The sequence below is a fragment of the Barbus barbus genome, assembly GCF_936440315.1.
Source record: "Barbus barbus genome assembly, chromosome: 7".
Lineage (NCBI taxonomy): Eukaryota > Metazoa > Chordata > Actinopteri > Cypriniformes > Cyprinidae > Barbus > Barbus barbus.
In genome coordinates, this window is record NC_136735.1 from 29114430 (window position 1) to 29141417 (window position 26988).

The 26988-nt window shown below is 35.6% G+C and overlaps 1 protein-coding gene across 1 annotated transcript; it reads right to left on the reverse strand.

Annotated features, from left to right (window-relative positions):
* Positions 1 to 800: 800 nt before the first annotated feature.
* On the reverse strand, positions 801 to 20286 carry LOC306872092 (heparan-alpha-glucosaminide N-acetyltransferase-like). The gene is made up of 18 exons (XM_079420473.1): positions 20084 to 20286; positions 19149 to 19264; positions 18119 to 18255; positions 17879 to 17997; positions 16940 to 17009; positions 16758 to 16827; positions 16418 to 16515; positions 15973 to 16049; positions 15108 to 15138; positions 13694 to 13854; positions 12867 to 12982; positions 5979 to 6100; positions 5396 to 5522; positions 5162 to 5248; positions 4880 to 4957; positions 3582 to 3652; positions 3355 to 3467; positions 801 to 1568 (listed from the first exon to the last, which is right to left on the reverse strand). Exons 1-18 carry the CDS (start codon positions 20241 to 20243, stop codon positions 1387 to 1389), a joined length of 1935 nt encoding a protein of 644 aa, XP_079276599.1. The 5' UTR covers positions 20244 to 20286; the 3' UTR covers positions 801 to 1386.
* Positions 20287 to 26988: the final 6702 nt, after the last annotated feature.

The window sequence follows — 26988 nt, forward strand, 5'->3', positions numbered from 1 at the left end:
ATCAACGTTCCCCACCCCTGGTTTAGATGCAACCCTAATTAAACACACTTGATCCAGCTAAGCAAGCATTTAGGCTTATTTGAAAACTACATGGTTTGTGTGTTGGAACTAAACTCTGCAGGGCTGTGGCAACTTGTTCTTCCCACCCCTCACAAACAGATGCTTTTAAATTCATATTTTAGGTACCATATACTAATGATACAAAGACCGTACTCCCGGTCACATGATCACCTCATCAATGTGTTAAAAAAAGTGACAGAGGTTTAATGGTAAGTTTTATTTTTAATTTTTAAAATTTAATAAAAACTTTTAATAAGTTTTATTATTTCACATCCCATGTTGTTAAGTATAAAACATAGATATACATGAGGAAACATAGTTCATACATGTATACAATATCCATTATCCATTACAAAGATGGAATTGATTTTGCAAGCTGGCAACAGATATGATAGATCAATACTTTCCCTTCTCTTGGAACAATAATTTTTTTCAAGCAGCAGTGTGTAGGGGAAACATGTCAGTGATTAGTGTTTTTTTTCTTCTTTTTTCTTTTTCTTTCTATAATTTGATTGACGAGGCAGAGGTAAACTGTAATAAACAAGGGCACTGTTTGATCAGAGAAACCATAAAGTACACTACATTTGGCACTCCAAGTTGTGCAAATCTCCTGAGTTTTTGAGAAGGTAGAACATACACTCTTTTTCTCTCACTAACATACATCCTTTTAACCATAATACTTTCATCTTTAGATATAAAGAGTAAAACCACAGTAGAAAAAACAAAGTACACTGAAAATAAAAAGTAAAACAACCCAATCCTAGCATTTATTACATTAAAACTTAAACATAAAATTGTGTTATATTATTCTGCCTGGATAAGACTGGATGTTTCAGCATGTTTTGACCTTGATGGAAGACCTTTTATTTTTTGGTAGTATGGGGTTCTCTTCCTCTTCGCTTTTAGTTTCATAATTGCATACATCAATGCCTTAATTAAATCTAAATTGGTCCCGAGACTTTCAGAATTCTTTCATATCATAATTTAGGAAATCCCATAATCAATCACAATCCATCATTGAGCTTCAAAATGTCATTCATTAACCCAAACGAGTTGATTGAATTTAATTTTAGCAGAATCTGGCATTGGCATTTTGGCATTCATGCTCAGGGCTTTGTTGAGTCCACAGAGGTATCTTGGCACAGTCGCATGCTCTTCTTTTTTTCTTCTCAAATAATAGCCAAGTTCTATTCCTGGATCATGTGCGAGTTTTTGTCTCTGCACAGATGTTCTGAGATCTGCTGATTTTCTACAACTAAAAACATCCAAATAATCTCTTTCACAATGAAGAGCAGCTCCTAAAATCTGCAGGACAGAGATACATTTTCAAATCTTCCAGAAGATCTTCTTCCTGTAGAGCAGATAGGCTATGATCACCCATATGGAGGTGGCCACGAGGTTCTGTGCCAGGTGCTCTACATGTGATTGGCTATTGGCCATTTTCCAACGAAAAGGAAAGTATTCCTCAAACACTTCATGACCCACATACACCAAAATGGAATTCATACCTGCCAAATAAAAGGTAAATTTGAAAGCAATTCATAAAACAAACAAGTATGTGGAATAGTGTTAGTTAGCATAAACTAGGGCTGCATGATAATGGTTCAAATGTTAATAGCGAATATTTTGTTAAAAAATCTAATCAAAATAAAAAAAAATTAACAGAATTATTGCATTTTCACATCAAGAGAACATCAATTTCCACGATTTGCTCAGATTTAGTTGCAGCAAACGGCCGCGTAAAAGAAAACCAACTGACTATATTACTCTTTAATTTGAGCAAAATATCAGTGGCAAAACTCCAACTTACATTTTTAGTCTTATCTTAGAGCTAAGAGTTGCTCTTAGTAACAAAATTCTTAGAAATGTGGGTGTTTCCTCTTAAAATTAAAGATCCTAGTAAATAAAAAAAGTAATTCAGAAAGCATCTTAACCCTTAAAAGAGGTCTTAAGGTCCAAAATTATTAGGAGTACGGACAAGGACTTTTAAGGGGCTTAAGAGTTTCTTTAGCAGTGGAGAAAATGGACGAAACATGAAGAGGGAGAAGAAATGTGTTGCACACAATACATGACAGGGAGTTAATAAGATGCTACACATTAGATCGTGCAGGGATCATGTTTGTGACCGACCTTATTAGAGACATGCTAAAGACTCTGACACCGCGCTGAAATGCCATAGTGCCAGAAATGGACGTAATCAATACATTAACATATTTGGCAACTGGAAAAATGCAACTATGCAGAAGTGATGATTTGGGTCTGTTACAGCACTTATGTCTCTGTTCATTTCCTATAAAATACGGTAAGTATGACAGCATGGTAAATAAAAAATAAAGAATATATATACATATATAATGTGTGTGTCTGTGTGAGAGAGAGAGAGAGCGAGTACTGTAAAACTGGAAAAATTACGCATGTAATTTCAAAGTGAAGGCTTATAATATACCCTACTCTTAAAAGCGCTCTTTTATTTCCTTCTTGGTCAACCAACCAATCACAGTCTTCAAAAGAATGTGTCATAGCTAGCAACGGGGTCAGCCCCGCCTCCTCACTAAGATAAAGGTTTTTGTCTCAGAGTTGCTCTCAGATTGGTCCTGAATCACTTTTAAGCTAAGACTTCTAGTTAGAAATTTTTAAGGTAAATTAGGAGCTCTCTAAAAGGATTCTTAGAATCTTTAGGAATACGGGCCCTGATCATTAGCACGTTTTATGTACTGTAGCAATAGTGTATGCGCATGGTTGCCAGGTATGGAACATTAAGTAAACCACAGGACAAAAAATGTATTCATTTAAGAGAAAAGCTCTGACGGGGGGGGATTTAAACACTGGCAACCTCAACAATGAAAGCTTGTGGGTGCTTGTTACCAATGCAAGATAAAACAAATCCCAAATTAAACATTTTCAGGATAAATATCCAGCGATGATTGCAGACGAATATGCTTTAAAAAAAATTAATAAATAATACAAAAAAAGAGAAACGGAAATCATGATCACGATTAAAAAACAATTTGTCATGCAGCCACTGCGTTAAAGGCATCGTCTTTTTAACTTTGGTTAAACTGTCAACATGATTATAGCTAGCTACCTGAATAATAACAAATCCAGTTTAATGGCACAGGCATTTTAAGGTAACTCTATCGCCCCCCTGAGTGCTGAGGTTTGTTACGGTCACAATAACAACTACTAACTTATAAAAGTCAACTCTTAAATGCAAAAGCCAAATAAACTAATTTTGGGTGCAGTCAGGACAGGTACATTCATTCTGGCTTTAAACCTCAAGTTTAAAGAGCTTACCAGGGTAGAAGAAGGGAGCTCCAGACCACCACTTCTTTACATCCACCAAGTAGTAAAAAACCACCAGAGCCACAAAAGCAAAACAGCTGAGAGTCGTAACATAGGACAAAGACCTGAAAGTCACAAGACAGAAGCCATGAATCATACAGCATACAATACATTCCTCTTCTAATCAGTAAACAAATCTGGTATTATACTTCCTGCTATGCAAGCAAGACTGAATTTACCACAAGTTTTTGTTCACAGGGATAAAGCCGTCATTTCTGGAGCACTTGGTCAATACAGCGGAGATGATTCCCTTAATGTAAAGATAGACAGCATGAGATTTCCACAATTTTAAACCTCTAACAAAGCTTTATTTAAATATGGATTCACTGTGTGAATTTCAAATTATATTTGAATCATCTGCCGGTTAAACCTGTTTTTGTGTCAAAGTGTCAAATGCATCCCTAATAACTTTAACCAACTTGTTTTTGGTCAATCACGGCACTCTGTGCTGATTTTAATTTTTTTGTATTTTGACTGCAAAAATGTATAGTTGACCGCTAAAGTCCATAATTGACCGTTGTGCCAATTGTACCATGTCAATTTTAGGTCTCTCTAGGGCAGGGGTGCCCAATCCTGCTCCTAGCGATCGATCGTCCTGCAAAGTTTAGCTCCAACTCTAATCAAACACACCTGAAGCAACTAATTAAGGTCTTCAGGATCACGTGAAAATTAAAGGCAGATGTGTTTGATTAGATTTGGAGCTAAACTTTGCAGGACAGTAGATCGCTAGGAACAGCGTTGGGCACCCCTGCTCTTTGTCTCACATAATAAAGTAATTTCTACTCAAATTAGTATTTCATGTTGATTTATTAATGTATTTGGTGAGTAGCTGTGTAAAAAGTGGCATAATGAACACATTATCACAAAATATACCCCTTCTCTTTGGAGACCTGATATCACCCAGTTGTATTCTCTTTTGTACTAATGACAGACTATATTATTCTTTATTCATTTAACTTTTGGCATATATTGTAATTATTTCCATAAAAACTGTAATATTGTGAAATATTACAATTTGAAATACAATTTATTTTGTATTTTAATATATGTTAAAATGTCATTTATTCCTATAATGACGAAAATGAATTTGCAGCAGCCATTCCTTCAGTCTTCAGTGTCACGTGATCCAACAGAAATCATTCTAATACGCTGATTTGCTGCTAAAGAAACATGCCTTATTATTATCAATGTTGAAAACTGTTGTGCTGCTTAATATTTTAGTGGAGCTCTGAATGCATTTTTACAGGATTCTTTAATAAATAGATCAGAAATTCAAAAGAACATGAAATAGAAATAGTTTGTAACATTATAAATGTCTTACTGAATAAAAGCTATTATTTATGTATATATATATATATATATTTTTTTTTTTTTTTTTTTTTTTTTTATCTTAACCCCAAACCCAAAATTTTTAATGAAAGTTATCATATAAAGTGTTAGCAAAAACAAGCAATAATCAAATGGCAAGCAAACATACCAGTATGAATCCCCAAATGAGAAATCGTGTGATTATTTGCCTGTGTTGGTCTCTGTAATGTAGCAGAATTTTCCCTGCCTGAAACCCACAAAATAAACATAAAAACTGATGCAACAGGGCAAGACAGTTATTAGATGTGATTCCTGTAAGCACTGCAGAACAAAAATAGTTTGCATGAAGCATGTGACTGCACTGCTGATGCTGATACGGTAAGGAGAGGGGGGAGAAAAATGACTGATGCTGGTACGAGAAAGTACTGTCGAAAACAGAAGTCTATCTCACCTGAAGACCCAAAAATGCCATCAATATAGAGTTGATGCTTCCCAAAACACCCTCAGGGTCAAAGGGCATCACAGACTGGTATACAACCTAGATATAGGCACACAAACACAATGAAGTGTATCAGTGAGTGCCAAAGTAAGAAAGAGACAGAAATTAGCTGCAGCTCTAGTAAATAGTGACTACATATATCTGGCAGAACATCAAGCAGGTCTCATTGTTTTGGTCTCTGTTTACCCGTGATGAAGGCGTCTGGTAAATATGGTTATTTCCCAGCAGCCAGCGATCAATGTAACCTGCAGCTCCACCGGTGCAGTTTTGGTACTGGCCAAAGTCACCAATGCCCCCTGGACCCAAATAACCACTGCAGGAGAGAGACAACAAGAGGAAAAATATAGCAATTTCCACACAAAATGTGCGTCATGAATAGCAAATAGATGGACATGAGTCCATTTGCATATTCATTTTAATTGACGTATACAATATAACCAATACCAGCTGACTGAATATTACATTTAACAACGTAAATAAGAATAAATGAAATAATTGTTTTATAATTAACCAGGGGGAAAAAAACTAAAAAAAAAATGCTAAAAATCTGTTCTGCATTTCTAATTAGCAGTTACATCTATTCTTCTAATTTTTAAGGTATCTTACTGATATTTATGCAAATTTCCTGTAATTTTGACAAGGCAGAAAAAGAGTTGATTCTGCAGAGGGTTCTCTTCATGGTTGCAAATAAGGCAGGGGATATGGGGATGGATATTTAAGCAGGTCGTAATAAATGATACACTCATATCATGAGTAGGATTGTACTTACGCTGGGCAGTCTGGGACTGGGAGGAGGAAGGTCAAACACAACCATATTGTCTCTAAGGCAATCACAAACAGCCATGCGGGCCAGTAGAGGCAGACATCATGCACCGAATACCAGCATGTTTCCTGGGAACAACAAGATGATGCAAAATTTCAATTATTATTACAAATATAGCTGCAAGCAGCGATTCCGGGGCCAAGCCTGCGAATAGCCCGTAGAGCGGAGCAGAGCGGGAAGAGCAACAATATACTAATAAAAAGATGGAACAAACTGAACGAATGTGAAAATTTGCCACTTTGTAATTATTGGTGAGAATGAACTTACAACAAACAGGAGTTTAAATAAAAATTATCACAGCATGGATAAAAACGTGCATTTCTAATCCAGGAGCAATACATATTTGTACCATGCTAGTCTGGATAAGAAACTAAACAAAATAGCACAACATTACACAGATTTTTATAAAGCTGCTCTATGTGGGATTCGAACCCACAACAAAGCAACCCCTGAACTTCAAAGGAAGTGTCTTAGCAGAGTGAGCCACTCGGTTGTTACACATATGACAGGCTGCCGAGGAGAGGATTAGGTGTGAGAATGAGCGGACAGAAAAGTTATTTAGCATTTTAAGCAGCGTAACACAAAGTAAAGTTAATTGTAACGCAGCTTATGGTTAATTCGATAGCTGAAGAGTCACTTTAAACAGAATGGTAATTGTTTAGCCTGTAACTTAGAAGAATGCTAAGATCACTAGTATAAGCCAACAAATTTCAAAGTGGCGGACACGTGGTTCAGTCAATCCTGGCAAAATTGACATCCTTATAATTTTCTGACGGACTGTTCAAAAGTTATAAGCGAAAATGTGATTTTTTTGGTATCTCACGACCCATAGGTGGCGCTGTTCCCAAATTTGGTACGGACCCTCAGATCATGGAGTTGAAGACGTGTACCAAGTTTTGTTTTGATTGATCATAGCTTCGCTGAGATACAGCCTCTGAACCAATTTTGGTCGACCTCATGAAGTTCACAACATCATAACTTTTGAACAAAGATGAATACAAAAAATCTGTTCAGTCATCTCTGTGCGGCTCAGATCAAAGATCATCTGAGCCAATTTTGGGAAGAATTGGATCAATTTTGAAGGAGGAGTAGCAAAAACACTGGTTTTCCTTTGCTTCAAAATGGCTGCCAGACACCATGTTGGAAAATGACAAATGAGACATTGTCAGAATCGGCATAACCCAGGGAACAAAACGACATAAAAATGACACATTTTGGACAACATTTGCAAAAGCTATGTGTTTTTGTTAGAATAGTTATATCTCTGGAACACTAGGTGGCGCTGTCTTCAGACTTCTGTGGTCCCTCCGGGACATGTTGTTGATGATCCCTACCGATATTTGTGCCGATATGTTAAATGGTTCAAAAGATATTGCAATTTATATCAAATTTCAAAATGGCGGACACGTGGTTCAGCCAATCCTGGCAAATTTGACATCCTCTGTTTCGTCATGACCCAAGGAATCCATAGACACAAAGATTATAATTTTCTGAATTACTGTTCAAAAGTTATAAGCAAAAATGTGAATTTCTGGTATCTCACGACCCATAGGTGGCGCTGTTCCCAACTTTGGAGTGGACCCTCAGATCATAGTGTTGATGAAGCGTACCAAGTTTCGTTTCGATTAATCCAAGTTTGGCCGAGATACAGGCTCTGAACCAATTTTGGGTCGACTCCGTTAGGTTCACAACATCATAACTTTTTTTTTCACTAGTAGTCAAAAAATTCTGTTCAGTCATTTCTGTGCGGCTCAGTCCAAAGATCATCTGAGTCAATTTTGGGAAGCATTGAATCAATTTTCAAGGAGTAGTAGCGAACAGACAGAATACTGTACTTTTCAAAATGGCCGCTACTGTAATGGGTGGAGTCTTACTGTAAGCTATTGAATGGGATCAGCATGAAGAGAGTAATCAGGTGTACTAAGTTTTATTTTTCTAGAATAAGGGGTTCAAGAGTTATTACCATTTCAATGTTGAATTTTTGAACTGGTGGTGGCGCTATAGAGTTGGTTCTAGAGATCCCAAAGTTGGTCAGATCACTATTCATGGCCATCTCTACAAGTGTGCCAAATTTCATAATTTTCCTATGTTCCCTTCATAGGGCTGCCATAGAGCCCCATGGGCCAAAAATAATAATAATAATAAATATAGCTGCAAGCAGCGATTAGCGGGGCCAAGCCAACGAATGGCCCGTAGCGAGGCGCAGAGCGGGAAGAGAATAAAAAGCTGAAATAGAACGTACATGGAAAAAACAGATATGTTCAGAACCACAGAAGTTCAAAACTAAACAGAAGTTCGGAAGAGAAAGAATAAACACACGGTTCTGATTCGAGACGAACACGCACTGAATATCCAAAGTCTGGAACAAAAGCAATGTTGGCACCTCTTATGGCCACAGAACCTCTTGCGGCCTGAGGTTGTACTAACCGGGATTCGATCCCACAACCTGAAAGGTTCAGGGCAAGCAGCTTAGCAGAGTGCGCCACTCGGTCTCCGCAAATTTGACAACCTGCCGAGGAGAGGTTGAGGTGTGAGAATGGGTTGACAAAAAGGTTCTTTAACATCTTAACCAGCGTAACACATGGTAAAGTTAATGGTAAAGCAGTTTATGGTTAATTCGATCGATAAAGAGTCACATTAAACAGAATGGTAATTGTTTAGAATGTAACTTAGAAGAATGCTAAGATCACTAGTATAAGTCAACAAACACAGACATGGTCAACTTCAGAGAGGTATTTCTCGGGAACTGTAGTGAATATCAAAAATCTGTTCAGTCAATTCTCTGCGGCTCAGTCCAAAGATCGTATGGTCAGATTTTGGACAAAATTGAATGAAATTTGTAGGAAGAGTAGCAAAAATATTGTTTTTCATTTGCTTCAATATGGCGGACAGACACCATGTTAGAAAATGACAAATGAGACATTGTCAGACTCGGCATAACCCATGGAATGAAATGATAGAGAAATTACTAAATTTGGACAATGCTTCCAAAAGTTATAAGCAAAATAGTGCATTTTTGCTATCTCACGACCCATAGGTGGCGCTGTTCCCAATTTTGGCATGGACCCTCAAATCCTGGTTTTCATGAAGCGTACCAAGTTTCATTTTAATTGATCAAAGTTTGGCCGAGATACAGCCTCTGAAACAATTTCGGGTCGACCCCGTTAACTTCACAGCATCATAACTTTTTTTTTCACCAGTAGGTCAAAAAATTCTGTTCAGTCATTTCTATGCGGCTCGGTCCAAAGATGATCTCTGCCAAATTTTGAAAGAATTGGACAAAATTTGAAGGAGGAGTAGCGAAAAAACTGAATACTGTACTTTTCAAAATGGCAGCTAGTGTAATGGCTGGAGTCTTAATGTAAGATATTGGATGTGATCAGTTTTAAGAGAGTAATCAGGTGTACTAAGTTTTATCTTTCTAGAGCAAGGGGTTCAAGAGTTATTAACATTTAAATGTTGGAATTTTGAACTGCTGGTGGCGCTATAGAGTTTGGTCTAGAGACCCCAAAGTTGGTCATATCACTAATCCTGGCCATCACTACGGGTGTGCCACATTTCATCATTTTCCTATGTTCCCTTCATAGGGCTGCCATTGACTCCCATTGTCAAGATGAGGAAATCTGACAGGAACAAGTTCCAATATAGCTGCAAGCAGCGATTAGCGGGGCCAAGCCAGCGAATGGCCCGTAGCGAGGCGCAGAGCGAGAAGAGAATAAAAAGCTGAAAAGGAACGTACATAGAAAAACAGATTGGTTCAGAAGCACAGAAGTTCAAAACTGAACAGAACTTGGGATGAGAAGAACAAACGCACAGAAGATCCAACGTCTGGAACAAAAGCAATATTTGAACCGCTTCTGGCCACAGGACCTCTCGTGGTCTGGGCTTGAGCCAACCGGGATTCGAACCCACGCCCTAAAAGGTTCGGTGAAAGCGGCTTAGCAGAGTGAGCCACTCGGTCACTGCCCGTTTGACAGGCTGCCGAGGAGAGGTTTAGGTGTGAGAATGAGCTGACAGAAAAGTTATTTATCATTTTAAGCAGCGTAACACAAAGTAAATTTAATTGTAACGCAGCTTATGGTTAATTCGATAGCTGAAGAGTAACTTTAAACAGAATGGTAATTGTTTAGCCTGTAACTTAGAAGAATGCTAAGATCACTAGTATAAGCCAACACATTTCAAAGTGGTGGATACGTGGTTCAGCCAATCCTGGCAAAATTGACATCCTTATAATTTTCTGACTGACTGTTCAAAAGTTATAAGTGGAAATTTGATTTTTTTGGTATCTCACGACCCATAGGTGGCGCTGTTCCCAAATTTGGCATGGCCCCTCAGATCATGGTGTTGATGAAGCGTACCAAGTTTTGTTTTGATTGATCAAAGCTTGGCTGAGATACAGCCTCTGAACCAATTTTGGTCGAGGCCGTTATGTTCACAGCATCATAACTTTTTTTTTCACTAGTACTCAAAAAATTCTGTTCAGTGATTTCTGTGCGGCTCGGTCCAAAGATCATCTGAGTCAATTTTGGGAAGAATTGGACAGATTTTGAAGGAGGAGTAGCAAAAATACTGGTTTTCATTTGCTTCAAAATGGCGGACAGACACCATGTTGGAAAATGACAAATGAGACATTGTCAGAATCGGCATAACCCAGGGAACGAAACGACATAAAAATGACACATTTTGGACAACATTTGCAAAAGTTATGTGTTTTTGTTAGAATAGTTATATCTCTGGAACACTAGGTGGCGCTGTCTTCAGACTTCTGTGGTCCCTCCGGGACATGGTGTTCATGATCCCTACCGATATTTGTGCCGATATGTTAAATGGTTCAAAAGATATTGCAATTTATAACAAATTTCAAAATGGCGGACACGTGGTTCAGCCAATCCTGGCAAAATTGACATCCTCTGTTTCGCCATGACCCAAGGAATCCATAGACACAAAGATGATAATTTTCTGAATTACTGTTCAAAAGTTATAAGCAAAAATGTGAATTTTTGGTATCTCACGACCCATAGGTGGCGCTGTTCCCAACTTTGGCGTGGTCCCTCAGATCATGGTGTTGATGAAGCGTACCAAGTTTTGTTTCGATTGATCCAAGTTTGGCCGAGATACAGGCTCTGAACCAATTTTGGGTCGACTTCGTTAAGTTCACAACATCATAACTTTTGACCAAAGATGAATAAAAAAAATCTGGTCAGTCATTTCTGTGCGGCTCAGTCCAAAGATCATCTGAGTCAATTTTGGGAAGAATCGAATCAATTTTCAAGGAGTAGTAGCGAACAGACAGAATACTGTACTTTTCAAAATGGCCGCTACTGTAATGGGTGAAGTCTTACTGTAAGCCATTGAATGGGATCAGCATGAAGAGAGTAATCAGGTGTACTAAGTTTTATTTTTCTAGAACAAGGGGTTCAAGAGTTATTACCATTTCAATGTTGAATTTTTGAACTGGTGGTGGCGCTATAGAGTTGGTTCTAGAGACCCCAAAGTTGGTCAGGTCACTATTCATGGCCATCTCTATAAGTATGCCAAATTTCATCATTTTCCTATGTTCCGTTCATAGGGCTGCCATAGAGCCCCATGGGCCAAAAATAATAATAATAATAATAATAAAACATACAGATACAATAGGGGCTATAGCCCTTCGGGCTTGGCCCCTAATAAAGAAAACATACAATTACAATAGGGGCTATAGCCCTTCGGGCTTGGCCCCTAATAAAGAAAACATACAGATACAATAGGGGCTATAGCCCTTCGGGCTTGGCCCCTAATTAATAATAATTACAGAGGGAGATACTGTCAGTTTGAGTGCATGCTGGCATTAAAGCAAAAGCGGGACATACAGTACTAATACAAAAAAAAGAAATTACTTACATTTTTACATTTATCACTTAAAATTTAGGAATAATTTTTTTTTGTTGTTGTTTTTTTTCATGTTTTTGAAATAAGTCTCTTATGCTCATTGGGGCTGTATTTATTTGATATAAAATTACAGTAATATTGTGAAATATTGTTACATTTTAAAAGAGCTATTTGAATATATATTAAAATGTAATATATTCCTGTGATGGCAAAGTTGAATTTTTAGCATCATTACTCTAGTCTTTCAGAAATCATTCTAATATGCTGATTTGCTGCTCAATTATTACGGTACTCAATTATTAATAATGGTTTTTATTTTTATCAATATAAAAACTGTTTTTGTTGCCTAATATATATATTTTTTTAAAACATGCTACAGTGCTTCTATATTTGGACACATGCATAAAACATCAGCATTTATATGGTTCAAAGAACAATATTTATTTGAAACAGATTTTTGTAACATTATATATTTTCTTTTTTTATTATTATTTGTAGTATATCACAGTTTCCACAAAAATATTAAGCTGTAAAAAATAATATGAAAATGTTAAAATAAAAAATGTTTCTCAAGCAGCAAATCAGCATATTAGAATGGTTTCTGAAGAATCATGTGACCCTGAAGACTGAAATGCCTGCTGGAAATTCAGCTTTGCCATTAAAGGAATCAAGAACATTATAAAATATTTTCAAATAGAAAATGTAATTTAAACTGTAGCAATATTTTAAAATATTAATGTTTTTCTGTAATTTTGATCAAATAAATGCAGCTTTGGTGAGCATAAGAAACTTCTTTCAAAAACCAGCAGGCAGTGTAAATTAGAAAAATGTTAAATAAAATTTGTCTCAGGCATTTGGACCCCATTGTCAATCCAAATCCTGTAAAGCACATACAGCCGAGTATGTAGGTCTATAAAGTGTTTATGATTAAGTTTTATATTACGTGCAAAGGATAGCGTGACTCACACTTGACAAGTTGGTAAGTCGGTCCTGGGCCACCACAAGATCCAAGACAGCGACAACGAGATACGTGAAGCCCAGACGCTGTAATACCCCAGGAATACGCAGAGTATCCCAAGACACTGTACAGATACATGGACACATGCATAAAACATCAGCATTTATATTTTTAACACCATTTACTTTTAAATTGTCTTTAAAGTCTTCAACTACAAATTTCATGAAATATTACACAAATGTTTGAGAGCAGATTACTAAAAAATAATTGACAAGGTGACATTATATGGTGATTTTGAGTTTGGACAAATAATATTAACAACCCCGTGAAATGGTTTGACAAGTGCAGTTTTCTTTCCTTTGTTGACATGCTGCCTATTGAAAAAGGAAGTTGGGGTGAGAAATATGTTTAATGCCTTTTGCATATTCTAGTCAACCATGATTTTCTTCTTACTATTGCTAGTTAGAGGAAGATGGTATTTTCATTAAAAGAGCATTTTATTGGAGAAGAAATTCTATATTTGATATGCATGCGTGAGCAAGTCAATATTTAATAAATAAAATTAATTTAATAATTAATTAATTTAATTAATTAATTAAAAAAAGTTACAGAAATGGGTTAAAAATCCACAAATCTTCCAATTTTGATTTCATAGGGACTGGTTATATGCATGTAATCTAATAATGAGAAACTTACGTTTCATACTGATGTGTTTCATCATGACACTGCATTTTGTTTATAAATCAGTGTAGAATCTGTACATGGCTACAGGGATCGGGCTAGAGATTGGGTTTGTAGGTTTTAAGAAGAAACAGAAGGAAAAAGTGTTACTCACAGGGTCCTTGGCAGTAGTTAGGATTGACGATGATGACTCCGATAAGAAATAGTTGTAAGCTCCTCCAGAAAATCTTCCACAGCAGATGAGTGCGTTTGACACCTCGGCACAATGAACCACTCAGGGCCAAACCAGTAGAAGTACCCATAATGAACACAAACCTGTGAAGACAAAAATTACACAAAGTTAGACAGAATGGGAGAGAAAAAAGGGATACCCATTTCAGAATGTTACTTTCTGACATGATTTCCAACACAGAATAAACATCATGCACAATCAGAATTGTGTGAAAACTGATTTCTCTTCAACATACAGCAAACATTTGTCTACAGTCTTACTCATGTTGTGATCCAATCTCCCACTGGTTTCCTGTCTATATATACCAGAGATGCACAAACGAGCACCCATGAGTCAAAATTGGTGGGCTAATGAAAGGTCATCATGGGTCATATCATCAAGGGGTAAAAAAAATAAAAATAATATATATATATTATTATGAATGAATGAATTAATGAATGAATGAATGATGCATTTATATAGCGCATTTATTGTGTATTGCCATACACCCAAAGCGCTTTACAATCATGTGGGGGTCTCTCTTCAACCTATATATTAATATATATATATATATATATATATATAAATAAAGTAGTTTTTTATTATATTATATTATATTTTTATTTTTATATTTGCTTTTAGTTTGAACAAAATACAGTATAAAAATTTAAGTGAATATTAGTAGAAAATATTAAAAAATGTTTAAAAAAGATTTAAAATAAAAAAGTATTGATTTAATACATTTTAACATATTTAATACATTTTTGTGCATACCTCTGCTCTATACAATCTTTTTATTTGTTTGTTAATAATAAAAACATTGTTTTCTAAAGTTATTCATATGCTATATCTTGTCTTTATATACTGTGTAAAAATTGAAAAATGTTCACAAGCATTCAAATACAGTTTGAAAACTCAGCTTTGCCATCACAGGAATAAATTATATTTTAAAATGTAAATAATGGCTTAGAACAACGTTATCGTTGGTCACTTCATACAGGCTTCCTAAAACCTCACAAAGGTGTAAACCTGATTAGCGCTGCTGCAGACACTTTCTTCAGCCGCACAGCAGAAAACAAGGTTATTGGGTTTAGTTCAACTGTGAAACCTGTTTATGCTGACTCTGATATGCCACTTCATTTGTGCCACAGAGATAAGCACCCATGCTTGGCTCAGATATACTATAGCTTATTCCAGCGCTGATGTGGCTTGCAGATCAATCAAAGCACGGTACAGAAATATAAAGCTATTTTACAATACTGCCCTATAAAGAAACAGCTCATGCAGCATGTAAGGAAGCTGCTCTATATGCATGCAGTGTGAGGAATCAGTCATTTGTGAAATCAGATTGACTTACCAAGGAAACACGAGATCAGCCACTGTGAGCCCTGCAAGAGGAAGAACACATCAGATAGCACTTCCTTCTGTCAAACCACGGTCTATTAAATTCATAACAAGTGCTTTTCTGACGTATTCTAAATGCGTACACTGTCAGCCAAAAGTTTGGAATAATTTACACTTTTTAATGTTTTTAAAATAAGTCTCTTATGCTAACCAAGGCTTTGTAACCATTTAAAATAACCGTTTTAGTATATTTTAAAATGTTATTTATTCCTGTGATGGCAAAGTTGAATTTTCAGCAGTTATTACTCCAGTCTTCAGTATCAAATGATCCTTAAGAAATCATTCTAATATGCTGATTTGGTGCTGAGAATTTTTTTTATTACCAATGTTGAAATTAATGTTTGTTTGCTTGTTTTCTTTTTCAGCAAGATGCATTAAATTGATCAAAAGTTACAGTAAAGACATGTTTTTTATCAGTTTTTACAACAACATTAAGCAGCAAAACCAGTTTTCAACATTGATAATAATAACAATTATTATTAATTGATCAGCTTATAAGAATGATTTCTGCAGGATCATGTTAAACTGAAAACTGAAGTAGGGGCTAGTAATAACAGGAATAAATTACTTTTTAAAATATATTCAAATAGAAAAGTAATTTTACTAATACTACTTCACAATTTTACTGTTATTACTGTATATTTGAGCAAATAAATGCAGCCTTGGTGAGCGTAAACATAAAAACACCTTATTCATTTGGCCAGCTTTGTATTCATATACTAAAATTATTAATGACCACTGTTATCAATAATAGGCACTCAGAGCTCTGATGCTTGAAAACATGCTAGCGGCTATTGTAAAGAAAGAAATGAGTTTACCATTCCAACTTTCATGCCTAAAGAACCAGTAACGTCCACCTCCGTAGTTGACAAACACCATAATGACCAGAGCAAGGCTGTGGAGAAAACAGAGCGAGGGTCATTTCTGTGTTAACAGAGATCTGGAATTAAACCAAACCACAATTAATAATGCAATTGAATTCCTCAAATTAGACAGACAGAAATGAAACACCAAACATTACAATAACTGTAATTAAATTCCAATTCTTAGGTAAGGTTACAAGCAAACATAACCTTGTTTTAACAAGTTCAGATTTAATCATTCTATTTCAGGATAATGAGAAATAAAATGCAAATTACATTTGACAACCACCTTCACAGTATGCAAAGTAGCAGCTTATATGCAAGATCATTTTCACCTGAATTGTTTAATTCCCATCTCAAACGCATTGGGCCCAAAACAATTAGTGAAAGAGCACCATACCCACGGAAAGTATCCAAAGAACGAAGCCTCCGTCCTGTAGTGGCAGGAATTATCGATTCCATAGAGGCATCTCCCAATCTGTTTGGAGTGCCAAGCTCCTGCAGACGAAGAGAGAAAGAAAGAGAGTGAGAGAGTGTAAATTAATGAGAAAAAACAATCATAAAAAAAAGCAGGTGATGGAACCAGCAAGAACACTAAATCAAGCATGATGCCATGTTTGAACTTTGACAGAAACATTATATTTGGCACTTTGCATTTCTTTTTTAAGATGTGAAAATCATGCATAGACAATATTAAAAGTGCAAACAAAAAGTATAAAATAAGTGAAAAGCACTCTTACCGAGTTTATCAGCCTCTCTGTCTCCACTGTGCTCCCCAAGCGAAGAAGTAGATTTGTCACCACATCCAGTCTTAAAAATAGAAAAACTCAATTTTACAAGGTTTCTAAATAGAATAGCTGAAATAAACTGTTCTGGAATGTCATCAGTACATTGTGAAAATTATATTTGAAGATGTCTGTACCTTTTAACTGTGTTCCAGATAGCAAATAATGCAGCCAGAAAAGCAAATACCAGAAAAGCAAACAAAATAGCTGGAAAAAGAAAAAAAACACTCATCCACCAATCTTATTTAAGTTTAATACATTATTTACATGTTTATGTGTAGTCAAAATCAACCTCAACTTTGCTTCACAGTGCATTACAAGAACTCATAATCCAAGATCAAATGGAAATCACTTCCTTGAAGTGACTATTGCATGTTCCCTTCGCTCCAATGGACTTCTGGAAGAGCCCTTCGTGAAGGGATTCTGTTGTTCACTTTTGTTTGTAACGTCTCTACAAATGTCACTCTCTTCCTGAAATGCCCTTCAAGGATGTGAAAAGCCATAAAAACAAATCTAATTTTCATGGTTATGTACCGGCCCAGGCTAATTAATCTTTCAATGTTTTTTGTCAATTTTAAGATCGGTTAGTAATCTGTAAAATAAAGTCATTACATTTTCATATGTCTCATTTGTATGTTATTAAACAGCATTATGTATACACTGACATTTAAATTGGCCAGATATCGCCATTAAAAGGTGCATATTAGTTGACCAAAAGTAAGATGATTTTTTTTTTTTTTTTTTTCAGAAGTATTCATAAACAACATTTTATGGCCATGTACTGGCCCAGGCTAATTAATCTTTCAATATTTGGCAACCCACTTGACTGATTAACAGAAATATTAGATCCCACACAAAATATACATCATACACATTTTTTTTTTCTGTTTTCAGTTAATATTGTATAAAATAATTGCATTATGAATACTGTATACTAACATTAAATCAGTCAGATGTTGGCCATTGAAGAATTTATACTGGTTGACCACTAGTAAGAATTAATTTAAAGACAAAAAAAACAAAAGGATCCAAATAAAAACAGTGAATTGTAGCATGCAGATGTAAAGTTGACTCACGCAGGTAGCTGTTAATGGGCTCAGAATCAGTGATCATAGAGCAGCTGACCCGTGACAGCTCATTCAGGTTCTTCACCCACAGAGAATAGTTCCCCTGCTCCCCAAAGTGGAAGCTAACACTGGATGAAACAAATCAGTTGTCAGATAATAATGCCTTGATAATAATGGCCAAAGGAAATAAACATGTTTTGGCCTGAAACTCTCACTGTTCTGTGTTAAATGTATTGATGTCTAACTCACTTGCATTGCTCCACGTTTGCAGAGGTGCTGTTGAGCTGCAGTGCCAGCGCGTGTTGTGTACCCACAACAAACCCCACCGTAGTGGGGGTCCCAGAAGCTGGCTTTGCAGGTATAATTCCCAACAACTGGGGCAAACACTAATGTACACATATGCACAGACAACACAGAGATACAGAGGTCCAGTTGGAACAATACTGCAGCATTTAAGGAACAGTTCACCCAAAAAATGAGAATTTACTGAAAATGTACTCACCTCAGGCCATTCAATATGTATATCTGTTTCTTTATTTTTGTTTTCTTTTCCCCCTCAACAGAACAGATTTGGAGAAATTTAGCACTACATTACTTTCGTATCACTGGATCCTCTGCAGTGAATGGGTGCCATCAGAATGAGAGTTTAAAGAGCTGCTAAAAACATCACAATAATCCACACAACTCCAGTACATTAATGAATGTATTTTTAAACAAAAAGCTGTGTGTTTGTAACAAACAATTTCAAGACATTTATAGCTTCAAACTGTTGTCTCCAGCTAAAATATGAGTCTTCTATTTATAATGTTGCTTTGCTTTCAGTGAAAAAGTCATCTTATCTGAATCAGGAGAGAAATATGCACAAACCAAGCATTATTTACAAGCAAATCATTTTGCCAGAAGCTATGGTTTAAAGTTAAAATGCTAGATAAAAATGATAATTTGTTTCTTATACAAACACACAGCTTTTAATTTCACCACACATTAATTGATGGACTGAAGTCATGGATTACTGTGATGTCTTTATCAGCTGTTTGAACTCTCATTCTGACGGCACCCATTCATTGCATTTCTCCAAACCTGTTCTGATGAAGAAACAAACTCATCAACATCTTGTTTGGCCTGAGGATGGGTACATTTTCAGCACATTTTCATTTCTGGGTGAAATATTTCTTTAAGCAGCATTACACAGGCACATTAAATAATCTCATTATCATTATGGCAGTATTCAGTATCAATGCTATATTGCATGTATACCCAGAACATGTATATTTCATACCTTGTAACAATGATCAGAAACCACATATAACATCATGTCATCCTCGATCTCATTGGTAACCGAAAGGAACGCCTCATCCATCTTCAGCGCAGAAGTTTTGTGGTGGGGGTGAGAAGCTGAAAGCAAAGCCACTTCAGCGTCACCAATTATGAAGAATTTGCAACATATATACATTTAACCTCACAATAAGACATATACATCTGATCAGAGACTGAAGTAACAATGACTCAAAAGCTTCCTAACTAGGTATCTTTTGAGCCAAACACACCACTGATGCTCAAAAAATGCTGTCTGGAAATGTGGTTCACCAGGTTTTGTGACAAGCCACAGAGATTTCCTTTGAAAAACATATAGAAACATTTCCCAAATACAGGCTACTCACCACTCTGTAGACTTCAGTTGCTAACTATAGGTTTCCTAATGAAACTAAATGATCAGCTGCTTTGGTGCACTCTACTACTGCAGTTTTACAATAGTGACTCTGTACCTCCTGCAGTCACATGCTTGCACTAATCTGCCTCACAAGAAGCATCAGAAAACTGCCCAGATCTGCCAAACGAGGGAAATTTGAATCCATGAACCCATAAATGTATCTGTTGTGGCTGAAAACATGAGTATTTAGCATATCTATCATACTGTATAGATATGCTAAATCAAGAATATAAAAGGCTAAGATAAAGAATAAGTCTAACAGACAGAAAACGTGTAACATTATATAATTTAGATTATAAACAAATATAAATTTAGCGTTTGGTAAATCACAATAAGAACAGTTAGCATAGGCTAAAAACAGCTAATAGCGGTGCTAGCTGGTTAACTAGCTGGGCGAGGTAACTAGAATAACGAAACAAAAAGGAACCACAGCATTAGGAAGTGTGTTTTATATTTTATAACTATCCTAAAGATACATTTGTGTTGCGGTAAATGACACTCACAGGCAGGTCGATCTGTCATATGAGCTGCACACAGAGCTGTCAAAAGCACAATCACTGCACAAACAGTCCATCTGTGTTCCCTTTCAGGTGCCATCACATCAGATCTCACTGCCTCCTCCTTTCGGTCCTTTCTTAATGTAAAGATTTCCCCTTTTTTCATTACAACATACTTCCGATCCCTCCTTCCTAGTAGCGCAAGTAGTGGAAGAGAGGAGGGTCAAAGTACAAAGAGTAATCGTAGGATGTGTCAAAAGCTAGCGATCGCTCCCTGCCTAAGCAGCATTTCTGAGGCATCGTATACGCTTTTGAGACCATTTCGGCGACCAAAAAATGCTCCAAAAAAATTGTGAACAAATGTTTGAATGCGCTAATGATGATCATATATAGGTTTGAAAGTTTACACGCACCTATGGCGCCCACACATGCTGTCTAGGTAGGCAACTCACTAGATTTCGAAACGCGGCCAAAATTTATTTATTTAATACGTAAAAACAAAGTGGAAGCTGTTGCAGAAATTGCAGAAGCTGCTAAACTGGAAATTTAGCAGAATGTCTAAAATTGTCCAATTATAGGACAGACAGACACACTATGGCTTGGGCAATGGGATAAAATAATATAATTCTGGCAATTGACAACTTACCAAATATATCATTAATATTTTTAAAAAGATTTATTTATTTAGCAATAAAGTAAGACAATGACAAAGTGCTGCCTGTAGACCTGCAGTAGCATTGGGATGTAGAGTTCAGATTAGCAAATGCAGCATTTATTTTAATGTGATTGTGTGTGTCTGTCTGCAGATATTAAGTGCAATAAAAACACAGTTGGTACATGACAATGTCTCTGATTTTAACGGTAGAAAATAAGCACAGCTGTTTGAATGAGCTCTTTAGATGCACTGTATCCATTTGTTGCACCGGAGTTTTGCACCAAGCCACCACCACCAATGCAATACTGCAAAACACATAAATGTACAGATATAAATAACAATGGCACCAATACTAAGGAATAGACATGTGGCACAAAAGGGACAAAAGTCACACGAAAAACCAGCCTCATTTTGCTGAAGGTCTACAAATGATTAAGGTCAGCATTTCTGTCATTTGATTTGGGATACTCACATATTGTGCATAACATCCTTTAGGCCTGACCCCAGAATATATCTCTCAAAGGATTCTTTGTAATTGCTGAAAACTCTGAATGTTACATATCCAGGGTCAAAATCCCCTGTAAGAGAATCACAGAATAATTTTAGAGTCTAAAACATAGTTCACATAATTCCTTATTCTCTATTTCAGATTCCTTCTAATTAAGGGGCCTGTGTAGAGTATTTCAGATATCTGGCATTAAAGCAGATCCATTATTATTCAGGTAAGATGGTATAAATATATTAACTTTAACTGGTGCTCAACAAGATTACATTTTAAACTGTTGCTCCTTGAAAGAGAAAATTGACCATAAAGAAGACATTTACAACAATTCGAGCTAAAGAAAAATTACAAGACAAAATTGAAAATAGGCTACAGAGTGCTATGTGTACTGGAAATCTCATTTAGATAAGACTAATCAAACATTTATAGCCTACTGTTCATAAGAAAAAAAATACTAACCTCTAACAGGTTCTCCATATAATTCATTAGTCCTCTGCTCGTTGCCAATGTCATAAATAATATAGGAACAGAATTTCCTCGATCAGTACTGCATTCCCCTGCGCCATATTTTAAAGCATGTTTCTGGGTTAAAAAAAAAAGATTACTGCAAATAATGACAGTGAAAATGATGAACATATGTTTATTATATTCTAATTTAGCTTTCAATTACACAGATCGCTATTATCTTTTTAATCTCAGAAAATCTAAGCCAGATCTCACACTGCCAGAAGCTGAAAAGCACATTTATACCTACAAAGTACCTTGAAGAAGTTGTAAAGGTTTCCTTCAAAAAAGTGGGTGTTAGTGTGGTAGCGTAAAACAGAAGTTCATGATTACTGGTAACGTGCCACACAGCAATATCTTGTGATTTGATGTCAAAATACCCAGGGATCTGTAACACCAATGAGAGACAGATCCTTTGAATGCGTGTTTATAATCATTTTTTGTTGTTATTGGGAAATATGCACAACATGTATTCTGCAGTTGTTTTTAGACTATAGCTGTACCTTGTAGTCATCATTTGTTGCAGCTTCTGGTGTTCCAAATATGACTTTATTAGACCATGCCTCATCTCCCGCAGGACATTTTGGATCATTCCCTTGTTGACTTGTCCAGCTGTCACCTACAATGCATTTTCAGTTTATGTTGTTCTCATGCACACTGGCCACCAGTGTCCAGCCTCCTCCATCGGTGGTCATGTCACAGTAGGTTTGGTAAATCTCACCCTTATTTGAGAGCAAGTGGTACAAACCGTCTGGGGAACAGAGTCAGATATAAAAGCGTTATCAACCTAATTCTTCAGTGTAAGCCTATGGGTGAGACTTCTGGTTCATTAGCCGCTATAGGGAAATAACTACAAAACTACAAACCAGCACTGTAAAAAAAAATTGTTTAAAAGTTGTTTCAACATAAAATAATGTATTACCCCGCTGATGTTTTATTACTTTAGTTGTATTAACTAAAATGTATTTAAGCGGGGTAACAAATTATTTTAAGTTGAAATAACAATTTCTTTTTTTTTCTTTCTTTCTTTTTTTTTAACAGTGAGTGTGTTCATAATTAAGAGGACAATGCATTAATATGGTAAGACACTCCAATATGCAATATCAAGCAGCAAAACGAGCTGTTTTGTACAGCTAAAAATAGCTGGATGTGGATGAGACTGGAAGTCAGACCCATAAAATGTACAAATTACAGGAGAAATAAGGTGGATAGTGCTGAAAAGAAATGTTTGTGCTGAAAATTATCATATGTAGCTATTTTCTTTTAGTTTCCTCAGAAGCTCCTTGCTACTTTTTTAAGTGTCTGATTGCTCATTATTAGCTATCTGTAGGGGCATTACCTGGGAAATAACATTATTAAGTTAGAATATATATAAGACCTTACCTCATATAATTTGCTTTTAAATTTCTGGAATTGAAATTTATGGTTTTTAATAATGTTATAATATTAATCATCCCATTGAAGATGACACAGTTCTACGATTAATTTTTTAATCATCTTTAGATCGGTAAATCAGTTTACCATTAGTTCCTTCATTTTACCACATCACCATAGAAAATTAAGAATAGGAATTATTCTTTCTTTTTCATCTACTTTTTTTGCTATGAAAAGTGCATGTTTCAGTCCTGCTACATATGCTGAATTATTTTTCTTACTTGACTCATAGAGTAGAATGCTGAGTGAAATGCACAACAGGAGGAAACCAGCTGACTGCATGATACAATGGTAAATAAATCCCTGCAAAATATAAAGAAAATATAAGGTCATTAAAAATAATTATAATAATTTCCAGCTTACAGCTCACTGAATTTGTCTGAAATTTTTAACAGCAGATTTAATCCTCTTTCGTTTTAAAGAAGAAGTAGTAGTAGTAGTAGTATTGGTTAAAACTGTATCAACAAAATCAATTTCAATTTCAGAGAGCCCAATATATTGGATTTCTTACTTAGGTGGAGATCAGATTAATGTCTAATGAAGTTTGGGTTCGTTACATTAGAGCAAAAACCTTATATGTGGTAATTAAGCTGATTCATCTTCATTCTGTGTGGTCTATTGCACAAAACTGGTAAGATGAAAGTTTCACACACAATTTAGAAAGGTTCAATCTGAATGATGACTGTGTTCTGTGGCCTTCCTTATTTTTAAGACTTTGAGATAGTAAGTTTGTTACAGTTCTCAGCGAGTCAGCAGCAGCCATATTCCATTCTTCAGTTTCACATGATTCTTCAGAAATCATTCTAATATTGCTGATTTGCTGCTGTGTAAGAATGTAAAAGTCTTTAGTGTCACTGATCAATTTAATGCATGCTTACTGAAAATTCAAAATTATTATTAATTCTTTTATTAATGGTTTTGAAATTATAAAACAAAAATTCAATAATTATTAATCTTTCAAAAAAAAAAACACCTTGGTACTGGTCTTTGATACAGATTTTAGTAGTCCAAGGGTTTTTACCATAACAATGACACAATCATATTAGTGCCCATAAGATGTTTATACAGTGATATTGTTATATAATTGATATTGAGGATACAGGAAAAACCTTTTAACTGAATTCCAATTAAAACAGCATGTTTTGAATGGAGAATGAACATTTATCATCACCTTTTCAAGTGCACACCTGGGGACATCTGCTCAAATCAAATTAATTCTTTAACATTTACTGCTGTGTTCACTTAATTGAGATATTATTATAACTAATATTATTTTCATCTTTAATATTTTATGCAGTATATTAAGATGACATTCTGAACATGGACAGCTGGATATACTGATAAAATATTGTCCCATTTCCTGATGTAGTTGCTTTATGAGTTCATGAGGCCTGATATATTGAGCTGGGAAAGCACCCCATGTGAATAGGTTAAAAAAAGGTGATGACTAGAATTCATAATACGTCCTCAGTTGATTGATTGCATTAAGAATTGCAATTTTTTTTCTTTTGCATGGCAAGTTTTCTGAAATGCTGTGTTTAAATATGCAAATGAGGCTTTATATAATTAAATATTTACTACTTTGCATGAATTTCCAGAACAGAAATCTGAACACTAAATAATGGCAGGTTAAAAATGCTTGTTTCATTCTGTTAACATATTAAAGTTAGGGTTAGAGATCACTGGCTCACTCCATGAGGGGGAAAAATAAAACTATTCTTGAGAAAACAGCCTATCTTTGGAGGGTCAATGGACTGTCAGAGAGCTCTCGGATTTCATCAAAAATATCTTAATTTGTGGAAGAACAAGGTCTTATGGGTTTAGAAAGACATGAGGGTGAGTAATTAATGACAGAAATGAAATTTTTGGGTGAACTATCCCTTTAACTATGTGGAAATGTAACAATGCATGAGCAAGCAGTAGATAAGTTTATTATTTTAAACCCAAAAAAAGAAATGACAAAATCCATGTATTTATTTGAAGTCTGGAAACATGCATGCTTGGTTTGATATTCATTTTACTTCAGGCATGTTTCCAGATTGGTTAGACTATTCACAGAATGAACAAAATGTTAACATGCTGGAGTGAGAAATGTTTGGACATCCCTGAAATTCTAACGCTATTGGAATTGAAGGGGACACTGAAAATGGTGGATAAGTATAAACATTTTTAAAAGTAAGTGAGCTGTTTCCATAACTAGAACAGCATTTCTATATTCCACTGGGACAAAGAAATCCTTGAAAAACATCATCTTCCCTGAGCGGCTCTGTTCTTCAAAGAACTCTGGCTCATTGAAACTGGCTTCAGGGGCAAGTTCCTCGATTTTAATTCAGGCGAGTTCCTCGAAATGTTAGATGTTCTATTACATCAGCCAGTACCTTGGTATAACTTTAGTAAAGACCATGGGATTTCTAACTGGGGTTCTAGGGGGGTGCTAGGGGGTCTGTGGAAATTTGAAAATAAAGACTCTACAAAATGAATATTAACAGTAAGAAATACAAAAAAAAAAAAAATCTGCATGTAGTTTGAGAGAAAAAACTTTTTTAGTTCAAACCCTGAAATACAATGCCAAGGATAGGCTACAATGTGAAATGATGTAGTGTCCAGACATAACAACTAGTGGTCTGGCATCTAGATATCTAATCATAAACTAAACTGAAATAAATAGTGGTTGGCTCATTAAATATACATGCACTTTGTACAGATGAAACTTTCGCATGCTGTGTTTAACTTCAGCATCTAATGACGCAGTTAAAATGTTTAATAAATTGCAACTGGCGTATTTATCTGGCAACATAACCATAGACAAACATTTATTACGCAAGTTACACACTGTCCTTGTTCAATTCATTTTATTTACATCATAAATATGCACATAACATTGTTAGTGTTGTAATGCTGTGGTCACATTAGTGAAATTTCACAGCCAAAAAAAAGTCAGTTGTCGATTACCAGTACTGCAGTGATTTATGAAGCACGGCTGACAGCGGTCGCTTTCAAACCAAGCAGCTTCTGTTGGTCAACATGGTGAATTCGTGTGACCAACTCGTGACATATTTTGATCTTACGTAAAATTCCTGATTGACTGGATTCCTATTGAAATGACTGAATTACACCAGTGAAAATTCTCAGAATGAAGGAAATTATGACCGATAGACAGTTCATCCCAAAATGAAAACATTGTCCTCATTTACTTAACCATATGTTGTTCCAATCCTGTATGCTTTCTTCAGTTGAACAAGAATGTTATCCATTGACTTCAATATATATTTTTTATATTGTTTGGTTAAAAGCATTCTTCACAAAGAAACTCATACAGGTTTGGAACAACATAAGGGTGAGTGTATGATGACAGAATTGTTTTCATTTTTGGGCGACGTGTCCCTTAAAGGTGCTTTTTTTGTAGGCCAAAACCCTGCTGAGCAGAAGCAAAGCAAGCTCTTCATCCCTTTTCAAGCACATTCCTCAGTTCCCTCGGCAATGAAAAGCTTTACCTAGTTCATGGTTATCTTGCTTCATTTATGGCCAATTTATTTTACTCTATTATATTTTTCTTTAAAGACTTTTGGCCGTTGCTAAAAATAAACATTTTTCATCTGCCAAACTAATGAAAACTACTTCACGCTCGTATCTTCCAGCTTCCCGTATATGATCTGTTGTGACTGTGCAAAATGATTGATAGGCAGAAAATCCTTCTGATTCAAGTCTGATTGGCTAACCAAGATTCTGACCTATTGCATAACATTCCATTAAACATCTTACAAAATCTTTAACCTAGGGATAAAAAAAGACTGCTAAAATTAAATTAAATTAAAT